This window comes from Erythrolamprus reginae, chromosome 3 (genome assembly GCF_031021105.1).
Source record: "Erythrolamprus reginae isolate rEryReg1 chromosome 3, rEryReg1.hap1, whole genome shotgun sequence".
Lineage (NCBI taxonomy): Eukaryota > Metazoa > Chordata > Lepidosauria > Squamata > Dipsadidae > Erythrolamprus > Erythrolamprus reginae.
Window position 1 is genome coordinate 53,358,527 of NC_091952.1, and position 15,169 is coordinate 53,373,695.

Below are 15,169 nucleotides of genomic sequence, written 5' to 3' on the forward strand. Positions count from 1 at the left end.
ATTTATGACAGTTGCAGCATCTGAGATTCATGTGATAGCCATTTGCAACCCTCCTGGGTGGCTTTCAGCAAGCACTCAACGGGGGAAGCCAGATTTGCTTAACAAACACGTGATTCTCTTGAATGCAGCACAGAAAGGCTGAGCGTGACTCACCTGACTGCACCACTTGGTGACAGACGTTCCAGTCTGAATTGGCTAGTAAGTCAAAGGCTACCTTTAAGCACCTTTATGTACAGATGATTTGCCTAAGAACCAAGCAATTTTGCAATGAATACTAAATTGTATGATTCAACAAATAATTTGGGTTGGAAAATCAATGTCTCTAGACCAAAGACAATCATATTTGACAGAGAAAAATGAGCACAGTGCTTGTACATTGCACATAAAGGTCAAAAGACTTTACAGCAAGCGATTGAGGTTTTATAAATTTCAGTAAATGTTTGAAAGTTCAGGGACAAATTTTTAAGATATGCAAAATGTTGATATGGTTCATATCTAGAAAGAATGAATATTGCTCAAAATAACCTCTACTCAGAAAAAAAAAGAATATTGATTCCTACTTCTGTTTGAAGTAGTATTTTTTTGTGGTTGTCATTAGAATACATAATTTGGGTTCAAGTACACATAATAAGGTCAGTTAAAGGGCTGGCCAAGAGAGAAATGGTTTTACTAAGGAAACAAACATCCATTTCCTGATCTGTTGCACAAACCCACAACCTGGTCAGCTATTGAGCAAAACCTAGATCGTGCTCCATCCAATCCTGTCTCTGAGGAAATAAGAAATGACCAGTCGATCATTAGAAAGTTTTCCATTGCTGTAAGTACTGGTTCAGCATAAAACAATCTTCAAGTCCTAATTAGTTACAGCGTCCAAGTTATCTCCACTGCCATTTATGTCATACTGTATTGTAAGCCTTACCAATACTCTCTTACCAGTAGAGCTCACAGGAAACAGGTAGGATTGAGGTGTTCCCCAAAAGGGTAAATCACAGACAATTAAGCATGATTATGGCCTTTCAGATCTCAGAATGAATTGCTATGATTAGGTAGTAGCTGACTAGATTAAATTTGTTTTGTGAACATAGTGAGCCGCTTCCTGTATAAACAATGTATTTTGGTTAAGTGTGGGATTGCTGTGGTTATTTTCCCAGTAGCATGGCTGGTGCAGGAATTCTGGGAGTCTTAAAAGTTTCCAGCGTTAGGGATCCCTGCTCTAGAAACACTCCTTTTAAGGAATATTTCAGGTTTATCATCATCACCATATATTTCCATGCACTTCAATTGTAAAAATTTGAGTGGTCAAGAGAGGGGTCTTTGAAAACCTCATGGTATAGTATTATGGTATTATGGTATAGTATAGTATAAAATAGGGTACAATAAGGCAACCTCAGCAGGGAACTGTAATTGTAAATGATTCTATCACTAGCCATTTCTGTGACTAAAGAAACAACTAACAAAATGAATTGTCCTTGTTTGTTTGTTTGTTTGTTTGTTTGTTTGAGTTAGGGGTTAGGAGTGCAAGAGTCTTCAAACCTGGCAAGTTTAAGGCTTGTGGCCTTCACTCCCATTTTTGAGCTAGTATGACTGGAGGAGGAATTCTGGGAGTTGAAGTCCACAAGTCTTGAAACTGTCAAGTTTGAAGTTTGTAAAAAGTGTACATGGTTTTAAAAAGTATACATGGTTGTAAAAGGTGTTCTGCTACACTGGTATTTTATTAAACAATATGATTCTACACCAATTGGTTCAGAATACCTTTTTCCTTGTTTTCCTCCTCTAAAATCTAGGTGCTTCTTATATACCAGTGTGTTTTATACACCAAAAAATAGAGTACATAGAATTAAATAGTATATTTTGGGTGTTCAGTAATAGTAAATAGATAGGGAAATTGTATCTCTTTGAGGCAAGGAGAGGCCAGGCACCCTAACCCTAATCAAAACCAGCAGGAGCAGCAGGGAATTTAGGTAAATACTTGCATTTTCTTTTGCCTAGACCTGCCTTGGGGGACATATACGGTACCTGTTTACCCTATTTTACATTTACAGAGGTAGTTTACTGGTTTTCTTTGAAATAAATATTCTAAAACATTTAATCTGCTGATGCCTCAATTGATGTAATTTTATTGGTTTTTATTTTTATAAGTTATCAGTAGCCACTGCATTTTCCATCCTCGACTTATAGTTGAGTCAATAAATTTTCCCAGTTTTTGTGGCAAAATTAGGTGCCTCGACTTATAATCGGAGCGACTTATAGTCGGGTATATACAGGTATGTAAATGTTGTTGGATGTCCAGAGTCAGTTGATAAGATCGGTGACCATACAAAATGAATTAATAAATAGCCATAAACTTTCCAATATAGAAATTAGATGCAGGCTTTTCTCTTTGAATTGATGATGAGGGCAGAAGAATAAGATAGTAGCAAAGAACCAAGAATTGTTTAAATGAGAATGTAAAGAAAAGAAAATGCATGTTTGTGGATTAGGCCACTAGTGGTCATAGGAAAAATAAGAGTCATGCTATGTAAGTATGAGGGTAAAGCTATAAATGGTTATTACTCATGGTAACTAATTTGTTCTAATGGATAAGGCATCAGGCTAGAAATGTAGAGACTATGAGTCCTGCCTTAGACATGAAACAATTTCCCTTCCGCCCCCATGGTCACTAAAATCTGCAACAGGATGATTTTTCTACACAGTATTATTTTAGTTCTTATATTGAGGACAGGCCATATTTGGTGACATAAGATTGTTCCAATGGCATTGGCATTTTTGGATGCATAAAAAAGGATGATTCAGTTCCAGTTTTGCATATCAACTCTTGTCCACTGTAAAGAAAGTGGAATAAATCATTTTATGTTCTGCCAACTAAAAGAACTTGAAGTTGGATGTAGAAGACAGAGGCCATTTCTTTGGATAAAGTTTGAAGACAGAAAGTGATTGCCCTTTTTACCCAACAAGACAAAGCAAGTTTTTGAAACTTGTTTTGTGAGTTTAGCTTTGAAATTTGTAAGAGAGCAGAACAACACAAACCAGCTGGAAAAATGTATTATACAGTATGTCACAGAAGTGACTACAATCCCTCACATTGTAAATATGAAAGTACGTATATATTTTAATGTGACAACACTGATGCAATGATACTTGGCTACAATGTAAAGTAATGAGTATACAGCTTGTGTAACAGTGTAAATGTGCTGTCCCCTCAAAATAACAGAACACACAGTCATTAATGTCTAAACTGCTGGTAACAAAAACTCCTGGCAACAACATTATCAACCCTAAGTGATAATGTCCAAATGGGACCCAAGTAGCCGTTTTCCCTCCCTGCTGTCATGTGACTCCTTAGCGCAGGGGGCCCCAAACTTTCTCTCTCTTCCTTCCCTCCCTCCCTCCCCTCCCTCCTTCCTTCCTCTCCATTTCTCTTTCCCTTTTCTTTCTTTTGGTCCACTTCTCTCTCTCTCCGCTTCTCTGGCGGGCACTGCCTCCACGCCCTCCCCTTTGCTCTGCCCCCACGGCAGCTGCTATTGGTGCAGCGACGGTGGCGGCTCCTCTTGGACCAGGGCCCACCAGCGGGTGTCGCTTTCTACGCAACTCTAGGCTTCTCCCACCCCGGCCGGCACGGCCACCTCGCGGCTGCTTGCAAACCCCTGACTACCACGGCCTCCCCCTCGCGGCACAAGGCGAGCACACCTCCACTTCTCTCTCTCTCTGCTTCTCCAACAGGCACCGCCTCCGTGCCCTTCCCTTCGCTCTGCCCCCACAGCAGCTGCCATTGGTGCAGTGACAGCGGCGCTCCTCTCAGACCAGGCCCCACCAGTGGCTGCCCTGTGCCGGCCAGCAAAGCTGCTTTCCCGGGCAGCGGGTGGCAGTAAGTCTCTTCAAGGGGAAGGCTAGGCAGAAGCGGAGCTTTTATTTAAAGATGGCTTTTTAAAATAAATTTAAAAAATAAAAAAATACCACGGGTTTTCAAAAAAATTATTTATTTATTTATTTATTGAAAAACCATGGTATAGGCTTTCCGTGAAAGTCGGACCCGCAAAAATCAAGGGACCACTGTACTACTTTTTTGAAAGATAAGTATAATACATTTCTACATCTTACATGAGTATAATTCAGAGGGTTCCACACAGTTCACAACATTTCTATAGAACTAGTAGTAAACCAGTGTTGACATCTTGCGATGCCAGTCGTGGATGCTGCCATCTCTCTCTTTTGGGGGGGGGGCAGTGTTTAAAAATATTTTGGGGGATTTTTTGCTGATTTTTGCTTCTGTGCATGAGCAGAAGCCGAGTTTCCAGCACTGCGCATGTGCAGCCATCTTGCTTTTTGGTCTTTTTTTGGTCTATTTTACTTGTTTTTGGCACTGCACACATGCACACAATACAGCAATGCAGCATGGGAGGAAGCGAACCACCGGCGAGGTAAGTTAGAACCCACCCCTGGTATAACTGGATAAACAACATTTGATATTATAGCACAGCCACCTTATCTCCAAATTGTTATCATGAATTCACCACATTTTTAAATAGAATATATCAATATAATGATTTTATAACTATTGGGTATATGGCAATTTTATAGCTGAAACAGCAAGCTGACTTTAGATAAGTCAGCAATAAAGAAATCATGCATCGTTTCCATCTACTGTAGCACATTTTATGTAAAGGCTTAAGCTTTTGTGATCTGACCTCATAGTCTAACATGGTACTCTCCTACACTAGATACAGAAAAGAGAAAAAAATATTTATTCTGGGTTTAGAATTTCTAGAACGGTTGTTGAATTTTAGGAAAAATATATTTCTTTGGGTCCTGCTTCCAGCTGAATTTGGGGCAGAATTCTGGCAGACAAGGTGTGTTCTATAGCTCTGATCTGTTCTGCATCAACCCTGATATGCAAATGCTATCATGTTGTTACTAGTACAGTGTGTGGGTGATAATGAAGCAGGACAAGTTCTTAATCCTCATGTATAGAGGTCAAAGCTAAGGAATTGTTACATATTTTGGCAACCCATTTTACATTTGAACTCCTTAAGAACTCTCAAAATGATATTATCTTGAGTATTTTTTTGTGTGTGTTGGTGAGATTTACAAACGCATTATGTATTCTAAGTTATGACAGAGCCCATCTCTCAAAAGGTACTCATGATCTGTTCCAACATTCTGACAGTTGTTAACCTCCCGCAGTCACATGACCACATTTTTTTAAATATATAAACTTTATTAATTTTCAATAAAAAGACATACAAACTCACAAACATTTAAACACATAGTAGGGGTTACAATTACCCCTCTTTTCTTGAAGTCAATTTTTAATACAGAAAAAAGGATAAAATCTTAAATCTTTAAGTCAAAGTAATATTCTAAGTGAAAAGAAGAATTTTGTTTGCATATTCTAATAAACATAGAGTTAAATTGATAAAAAAGGGAAAAAAAACGAAAAACCAACAACAATAGCAACAACAAGAAATATCAATAACATTTGATTATATTCATACAGTTTTCGTAACCTTATTTTCAACTTTATTCTTATCTATCCATGTATAAACTTTGTTCCAAATAATATAAAAATCAGATTCTTCTTGATCATTCAGCCTTCTTGTCATCATATCCATCTCTGCACAATCCAAAACCTTTTTTTCACATGACCACATTTTTGGTGGTAGGCAACTGGGCCACATTTGCGGCCATTTTGCAACAAAGTTGTAAAGCAACTTTGTAAAACCACAAAGTTGTAAAATATTTACAGATGTCCTACAGTCAAAAATCTTTGCTGAAAACTGGCTTTCTGATTTTAAGGCAAAATGCCCTGTTGTGAACAATGGATTTATTTAATGACCACAGCTTTCGCATAACAACTGCAGCATTTGCTTGATGTCCACCACAAAACATCAAGTTAGTTATGTGGATGGCCTGCTTTATGATGTATGTCCATACTTTCCAGACTTAATCACAGTCATAAACTTATGACTGCCTTACACCTTATCACTTCAGTTTCTTAGGTTCATTTCCTTAAAAAACCCTCCATCAATTCAGAAATGGTTAACTGTTCTAGAAGAGAACAGTTATCTCAAGAGTCATCAGGAGTTGCAAAAGCGCCTTATGCTAGGGAGCAAATTGGCAAACAAAACACAAACCTATCAAACCAAATTGACAGAATTAAGATTCAAATAATCCCAGAGAGGTCAACCACCTCTGGCAAAAAGAAAAAAAAAAGCCTCTTGATCTTTTAAGTGCCAGAATGGTTTCATGGCAAATCCAATGTAGAGTATATTTGGAAAAAGCCTCAAATCTCATAAAACCTTAACTGTCTTAACCAGAAAATAGTTGGTCCTTTAAAAGAAGAAAAGCATTCATTCCACAGTTCCATATTGTTGAAAGTTTACTTCTTTGAAATAAAGATACACTCATAGATATATGCCACTGTTATAATTCTTTTGAAGGAGTAATGTATGTATCATCCAGCAGAATTGTAATTATTGAAATGAAATCTTCATTTCTAAGATAACTTTTGTTTCTTAAGCAATATAAGTCTATAAAAACAATAAAATTGCATTGCAACAATGAGATTTTTTTACCACTCATATTGTTATTACAAATTATTAACCTAATTTAATCCCTCTCCCTTTGTTGGCTTCCTTCACTTGCTTATTAAACACCAAATTATTATTAAATATATTTTTTACATCTTTCAGATAAGAATATAAAACAAAAAATAATTAAACTAACCTCTACTTGTTCGGAAAGAACTTTCTCATACTGTGTCTCAGCCAGGAGCTAATTACCTATTTTGTTTTTTAAATGTTGTCATTTTATATGGTGCTAAAAACATCTTGAATTCTGAAATGCTTGTTTTCTCTTATAAAAATTGAAATGCTAATATTAGAATATTACACACATCAAACAAGACTAGAATATTAAGTACTATTTGTGCCATAGTATGCAGCAGTGTAATTGGCAGAGAAACCTGATTAAATCTTCATTCAGCTAATGAGAATTTGTCTGAATTAACTTTGTAATTCAGAGCTTAAAGTACTTATAAGTCATTTAAAATTGTTGTTCTAGTACAGAATAAACGACTTCCTTAATATCCTTGGGGGTAAAAGGAGTTGTTCTTCTTTTTAAAAATAAACTTATACTTAGGTACCATGAGATATTTATTTAGTGGTTTAGCATTGTTAACTTGTACGGAGCTTATAGTTTGCAAACTCAGTTGTGGACACTAGTTGATATTTATTTTACTATGGATGACTAAAGAAGGCATAAGAATACTAAATGCCATCTCATTACAAACTCATCATGCCTATAGAGGAAATTATGCTTTTCCACTTTACATAATTGTTACTTTTGCAATAAAATAATGAGAAAACAAATAAGCGTGAAATGAGCAATATAATCACTTGCAAATAATCTGTGCTTAGGTTAGTTTTAAATTCAAGCATGGTAATATTTGAGAATTATTACTCAGTATAATAGTTCTTATTAGCACTCATTTCAAAGTACTTTTAAAAACCGAACAGAAAAGGTGAAACATTTAATAGATTTATGCTTCAATTAATAAAATGCAATTAAGACTTCACTTAGTTTGAGTCACTTTTGTATGTATGCATTTTGGGATTATCTTTACCTTTGCACTATTTCTGTGCTATTATAATAAGAATTTATTAAACTTGTATCTTAACACTCAGATTCACAGAAGTCAAACAGAAATACATGAAAGCATAAAAGATAAAATATTTGTCAGGACTTCATAAAAATTGAATTAATGTATTTGTTTATTTCAACATTATTAATTTAAAGATAGGCCTCTTTTGCCTCTACAAATCTGCCTTCATGAATTTGAAGGATATGAATCAGCAACTTATATTATCCTTTATATAAAGATATAAAGGTCTCCCAGAAAGTATGCACCACATTTTTTCTCCAACAATTATTTATTGAATACAATGAAACTTACACACAAAAAAGAATGATGTTTCTTCTACACTCCCTATTTTTCCACATAATCTCTGTCCAGTTCTATGGCCTTCCTCCAGCGAGACAGGAGGGCATGTATGCCCGGTCGGTACCACTCCTTCTGGTCACTAAGCCATTTCTGCACTGTGCGAATCAGTTCTTCGTCATCCTCAAAATGTCTTCTGCAAATGGCATCCATTCAGATCCATGCAAATTCTCCATAAACTGTACACAAATGTTTGTGAATGTTCCCAACAGTTTCTTTCTCTTGTGAGAAATTCAATGACGACACGCTGCTTGTAACGTACATCGCATACAGGCGCCATTTCGAAACACTGCTGCAGCTACACTAACTTTACACGTGCACTCCTGACAATTCAAATAATGTACTGTATATCTAAAGTTTTGCATTTGTGCCATTAATGTAAATTGAGGGGGGGAAATGGTGCATTATCTTCTGGGTGACGCTCGTATTTTGTGAATTTGATTACAAATCTAATACAAACCTTCTCAGGGAGGAAGCCTGATTTGAAAACTTATTATTATGAAATATAATAATATTATATTTGTGTACTAACTATTTTAAAAAGATGTAGTTATTTGCAAAAGCAATATGAGATTTCCAAATATTACTATGCTTGAATTATGTCCAACATTTTGACTGTACCCATTTGTTATTACAAGTATTTCCAAGCATGTAATCCAAGCATTTCCAGTAGTATTGTTAAATTACACACTCTCACATGCAAACCCATGTGTCTGGTTTGGTAGTTAATTTGACTTCTAGTGTTTTAAAAGCCCTTCTGTATTATGACTTGCTTTTATGATTTTTTTTCATTAAAAATACATTGATCTGACCTTAAAAATACATTTATTATGACAATGAACATTTTTCATTGTTTACCAGCTATATTATCTGATTGGAAAAAAGATGAAGATGAAAGATTCATTTAAATAAACATGTGTAGTAGAAATAAAAACAAATTATCGAGCTTCTCTACTTTTTCCTTTGTTTTATGTGTTGCTTCCTTGCAGCTTGTGCTATTTGTGGATCAATTCACTTGAATATTGCCTGATGTGTGTTACTACACATACAAATAATAACCATTGAAATAGTAATAAGATGCTGATTAGATAATTGGGATAATCCATCTCTATGTGTGCACCTGTTTTTCTTTGTTTGAGATAGTAGCAAGTTAATGTCTTCGGAGAGTCTTCGGAGAGGGGCGGCATACAAATCTAATTAATAATAATAATAATAATAATAATAATAATAATAATAATAATAATATGTCTTAGATTGTGGTAACAGCATATACATTTTTATTGTTGCTCATAGGAAACCTATCTCAGTTTGGTACTGTTTACTGACTACATTTTTTTGTCTTAATGTATATTGTTTACTTACTTACTTACTTACTTACTTTTCCTTTACAGTATCTGGAGAGGACCAAATGTGAACTGTGTTGACAGTACTGGATACACTCCATTGCATCATGCTGCTTTGAATGGCCACAAGTAAGTTTCCTGTGTCTGAAGTAACTTTTTAAACAATCAGCCTATTAAAATAGCTAAAACTAATAAACCCTGTAGGACTTTACAAATAGCTTCCTTCAAATATCATACATAGTATGCAGTGCACTATGCCATAGTATTGTTAAATGGATTTATTCAGAAATGTTGGTATTTTGATATTCGAGACGTGACTGCCACCTCCTTTTTGAGCAGGAGCTGTGAGTCCAGGAGAACTGCCAAGTTGCGGATCAGGTTCATCTGGGGTAGTGCAAGTCCATTCAGAATTAGCTTAATTAAAATCCCAAATGTTGAAGCTCTGAAGACCAAAAGCCCTTCGGTTTTGCCAGGGTTCAGCTGAAGATTATCATCCCCATCCAGGCACCCACAGCTCTAGGCACCGCAAGTGGGCAGTAACAGCATCACTTGGATCACCAGGGGTAGATATATAAAACTGAGTATCATCAGCATATGTTCATTTGCATGCTCATACAGAGAAACTGCAGTTTCTTAAGAACATAAGAAGAGACATGCTGAATCAGGCCAAAGCCCATCGAGTCCAGCATTCTGCGTCACACAGTGGTCCACCAATTGTCCATGGGGATCTTGAGCAGAAAGAGAAGGCAAGACCCTCCCTTTCCCCTGACCCCCAACAAATGATACTCAAGGGAATCCTGACTCCCTCAACCAACATAGAGGCGGCACATGGACATCTGTTTCAATAACCACCGATACACTTGGCATCCATGAATCTGTCTAATCCTGCTTTGAAGCTATCAAGGCTGACAACTGTCATGACCTCTTCTGGAAGTGAATTCCATAAACCAACGACTCTCTGGGTGAAGAAATATTTCCCTTGATTTATCCTCATTTTCTTTCCTGTGAGCTTTAGGGAGTGCCCCCTTGTCCTAGTATTGTGTGATAGAGAAAAGATTTTTTCTCTATCCACCTTTTCTATCCCATGCATGATTTTATACACTTCGATCAAGTCACCTTAAATGCCGTCTTTCAAGGCTGAAGAGACCAAAGCATTGCAACCTGGTTTTGTAAGGGAGATGCTCCATTCCCTTGATCATTCTTGGTTCATCTTCATTAATCCAGAAAGCTTTTCTTTAGAGAGGAGAGGCAAAAGATTTGTCAAGATTCATTTTCTCATGCGTGCTGTTCATCGGTTACAGTGGAATGAAAAATTTTGAAATGTAGCTGTTACTTCTGCAGCCCAGAGACACTCGCAGTAGGGTGGCATATATATATATTTTATTATAATATTTATAATATTTTATTATAATATTTAGTTTACATAATTTAACAGTGGTTTTACTACCATGTTTCCCTGAAAATAAGACCCTGTCTTACTGAGTCTTCAGAGAAGGGCGGCATACAAATCTAATAAATTGAATTGAATTGAATTTTTTTTGAACCCTGAAATAAGCGCTTGGCCTTATTGCCATGCACTCTAAAGCCTGATTGGCCTTATTATCAGTGGATGTCTTATTTTGGGGAAAACAGGGTAAAATCTTAAAATTAATTAGTTACTTTGGTTTTTTTAATAAATATTTTTATTGATTTTATAATATTAAAAAAACACTCACACAACATATAACAAGTGCTCAGTGATTATGCCCACCACCAGAAAAACATTAATACCCCACCACCAATCGGGGGTGTTTCTTGTATAGACTATTTTAACACAAGAGCGAGATATTTATTTACATATTATAAAGTGATTCCAACTTGTTTCTTATGGCTTGGTCTTGGATCCTAATCGCCATATATCGTCTTACCTTGTACCATCGTCCCATCAGTTGTCGCAAATCAGTTTCATTAATCAAATTCATCCTTTTATCCATAATCTCAAATTGAATGTGGTCCACCGTGTACCTATACCAATTTTGCATTGTCTATTTTGTCGCATTCTTCCAACCCAAGACTATTACTGCCTGAGCGCTTACTATCGCTGCTTGTTTTATTTCTCTGAATTCTCCCATGTCATTACTTTTAACTAATACTGCCATTTCCTTAGTAATTATCTATCTTATATTTAATATCCTATTAATATCCTCTTGCACTTTTGGCCAAAACTTCTGCACTCTGGGCATTCCCAAAACATATGCATAAACACTCCTTTATCTTGGCACCCATGCCAACAAATACTTTTAACATTCTGCTGAAAATATGCAAGTTGAACGGGTGTGTAATACCACTTATGTAATATTTTCCTTCTCATTTCCCTAACTCTTGTATTCTTAGTTTTCCTTATATTCTCTACTATATTTTTCATCTCTTGCACCTTTACCTGTATCTCATTTTGCCACCATTTAATCAATCCTTGGATCACATCCCCGTCTGACTGCACTAACATTTTATATATATTGTTAAGAGTAATTTAAAGCATTCCCCAAAACTCTGTGTCCAGATTCTACCTGAACATGTCAAAATCCACAAAAGATTCTGTTTGTACTTTTCATATTTAGTTTGTACTCAGCTAATACTCAAACTCTGACACCAATCAGATATCCCCAGTTTTAAATCTGTGCAGCTATCTCTGTCCTCCAATTCTTTCTCTTAAAATATATTTTGTCCTCATGTTAGTACTTTAATTTCTCAAGTTTATTTGATTGCTCTGTCTTCTATGCCATAGCTATCCTAGGCAATGCTATGTGATCTGCAGATCTGAAAAGCATTGCTTGTAGCACCTCATTCAAGTCTATAATAAAGAAGTTGAATACATGTCCAAGGCCTAAATCTTACAGCATCCCACTTAACTTTCATTGTAGCTCTTCTTAATGAATAGCAATTAACAAGCACCCAGTGTGAGTTTTCAAGGCAGCAGTGTATTCATTTAATTATCCTTCTAGCCAGCCAACATGTAACTAGTTTGCTAATCAGAATACTACAGCCTGTTTTAACAAATACTTTTGCTGAAATCAGAAAATATTGGAACTGCTTTAGTTAATTCTCAACTAAAAGTAATACTTTACATCTCCAATAGGGAGACATGATTTTTAGACTTAATGTTGCATTTTAATGAAGTTTTCCTCTTTCATGGTTTTTCTCTTTTTATGAACATGTGTTGTTCTTAAGGGTTTTTTTTTTAAATTGAGCAGCAAATTATTTCCCTGGGACTGAAGAGTACAGTACTTGCCTTTCACATCTATATCTATTTTATACTGGAGAGCTGTCTTCAGTATGTTTCTCAGTCCTTAGATTGGATAGAAAATTGCTTTTTACTACAGCTTAGAGGCTACAAAAATTGTTTTTGTAAAGTAATGAACAGACAATGCAGCTGTGGATTCTCTAATGGTGTCCTTTTATAAACAGTAAATTCAGTGTTCCATTTTCAGCATTTGTTTACCTCTCCTCCACTTAACACTATCATTGGCTAAACTCATACAGGTTCTTTTAGACATAATACTCTTTTTTTTTTTGCTTTTTTATCCAATTCTGTGCCCTCCCCAACACATTAGCAGTCTAGAAGAACAGGCTCTACAGCTGTTCACTTGCAGCTGTGTAATCAACATAATTTGCAGTTCATTTGCATCTTTGAGAAAGAATGAGCATTGACTGCTTGTTACCCTTTAATTCAAAAAGAAATAGTGATCTTTCCTGATAATTTTTTTGACACAGTTGTTTCTACAAGTAAAGACAAGTAAACAAAATATGCTGAAACAGTGAAAGCAAAAACTTTAATAAAAAGGATAAGAAAGAGCCATAGGAACCTTTGCAAGTGTGCTTTGAAGATTATGTATAACATCTATTAAAACCCCCAAATCTACTTAGAGGTGGTGTCTGCCTGTGCTGGTCCTATGGAGATTACTCTGGCTTGGGCTTGCCCAGTTATTTGGGCTGAGTTTGATTTGAGGTCGATGATTCTGTTACCTACAGTGTTTGGTTCTATCCCTCTGATTGGTCAAGGCATCCAGAGAGATGACATATACAGTAGATAGGTGACATGTAGCTAATCAGTGGTAAATGCTTTTTTTATAATAGGAGTGGTTCCATGTCTTCCCAAGGAGGCAGTGGTTTGCTGCTTCTCAAGATGTTACTACTGGACAATTTTTTCTCAATCTCTAATGTTCCATTTTGAGGGAGACTGTTGAGGTGGTAGGCGTATAATTTCAAAGGGCTGTAGAGGAAGAAAATTATCTGGGATAATTTTCAGGCTGGGATACTATATAGTACTTGTTCTGTCGGGCTCTCTGGTAGAATCCTCCCAAAAATTCACAGGTACAAATTTCAGACACACACACGTTTGAAAATTAAAAACAACGTTCTTTATAATGAAAATTCACTTAAACCAAGCCCTCTTTTGGTATAGCAAAGAGCACTCCTCTCCAAACAAACTGGTAATTTGTACAAGTCTCTTATCAGTTTTGTGATACTTAGCTTGCAGCTGTGAGGTAATTCACAGTCCTCCTTCTTTCACAAAGTGAAACACACTTTGCTCTGGTTTAGTTTCAAAGTGGGGAAAAATCAGCACACAAAAAGTCAAAGTCAGTAAAGCAGTCACGAAACACAAGGATCAGATAATCCTCCACAATGGCCAAACCCACAGGCTGCTCTTTATAGCAGCCTCACTAATTACCACAGCCTCACCCAACCACAGGTGGCCTCATTTTCTTTGATAATAATCTCTCAGTTGTTGCTGCCTATGCATCGCTCTCCGCATGCGTGGCTGTATCATTAACTCTTATTCTGAATCCAAGGAGGAGCTAGATAATTGATCTCCTTCTGAGCTGCCTGCCACACTCTCTTCCTCCTTGTCACTCATGTCTTCTTGGTCAGAGGAGCCTTCATCAGCAGATTCAACCGGGGGGGGGGCAAAACAGGCCTGCAGCATGTGGATGTCTCCCCCACGTCCACAGTCCTTGGGGCAGGAGCAGGGCCAGAGCTAACCACAACAGTACTGAGATACAATTGATCCCACTTTGACCGTTCATTGGTAAATAGTACCATCAGTCATAGTGTCCTTCTAGACTGGCTGAGATGTTGGGAGTAGGAAGTCTTGTGTTGTTAGTAGTTCTCCTTTCTCCAAGGAATGGTTCCAGTTAGCATATGAGGAGGGAGAGGCCTGCAAGCCTCTGCTTTTAGGGTGCTCCGGGTCTTAATTCTCTTTTCTTTTTACTATCTTCATGAAACTTCTGTGGGAGGCAATTGATTGCATATGTCAACCCAGTACCTAGACCAAGTTTTTAAAAAATTAACTCCAGAGCAAGGTTAAAATTACTTTTCTTGAAATTGGCTGTAGTAACAGAATAATGCAACTCGTCCTGCTAGTTCAATAATTTGGGGAGTTCTGTCTGAGCCATAATATTGAGATACCACCTGCCTGTTGTAGATTGAAAATATGTCTCATTCAGACACAGCCCATTGCCTGGTTAGCAGATCATGCATATCTCCATCAAGATCCATCTTTATTAATTTGTACAGCATGGGTCTTAATTGTACATCTATGACCTGGACCATCCAAGTGGTGCTGGGGAAGTATCTTACCAGTACCTGGAAGCTGTAAAAGTTTGGCTGGATGCTACTGGTCTTCTGCCCAACCCTGACAGGACTGGATGCCTGTAGCTTTTTAGGGCTATCCCATATCTTTTGATTTGCCATCTTTAATTCTGGCTAAGGTTATACTTTCCTGGTCAGAGTCCATACACACTGTCGGTTCACTTTGACACCAATGGCAGCCTGAATAGAAGGTGGCAATTGT

At 36.8% G+C, this 15,169-nt stretch overlaps 1 protein-coding gene across 12 annotated transcripts in view; it reads left to right on the forward strand.

The window, feature by feature from the left end:
* The window catches only part of ANKS1A (ankyrin repeat and sterile alpha motif domain containing 1A), a 140,446-nt gene that overhangs the window by 22,338 nt on the left and 102,939 nt on the right, over nt 1-15,169 (forward strand). For all 12 annotated transcript variants that reach the window (XM_070745297.1, XM_070745303.1, XM_070745300.1 and 9 more), the window contains exon 2: nt 9,388-9,468. In XM_070745297.1, coding sequence (XP_070601398.1) covers nt 9,388-9,468 — 81 coding nt within the window. The remainder of the gene's footprint in view (nt 1-9,387; nt 9,469-15,169) is intronic.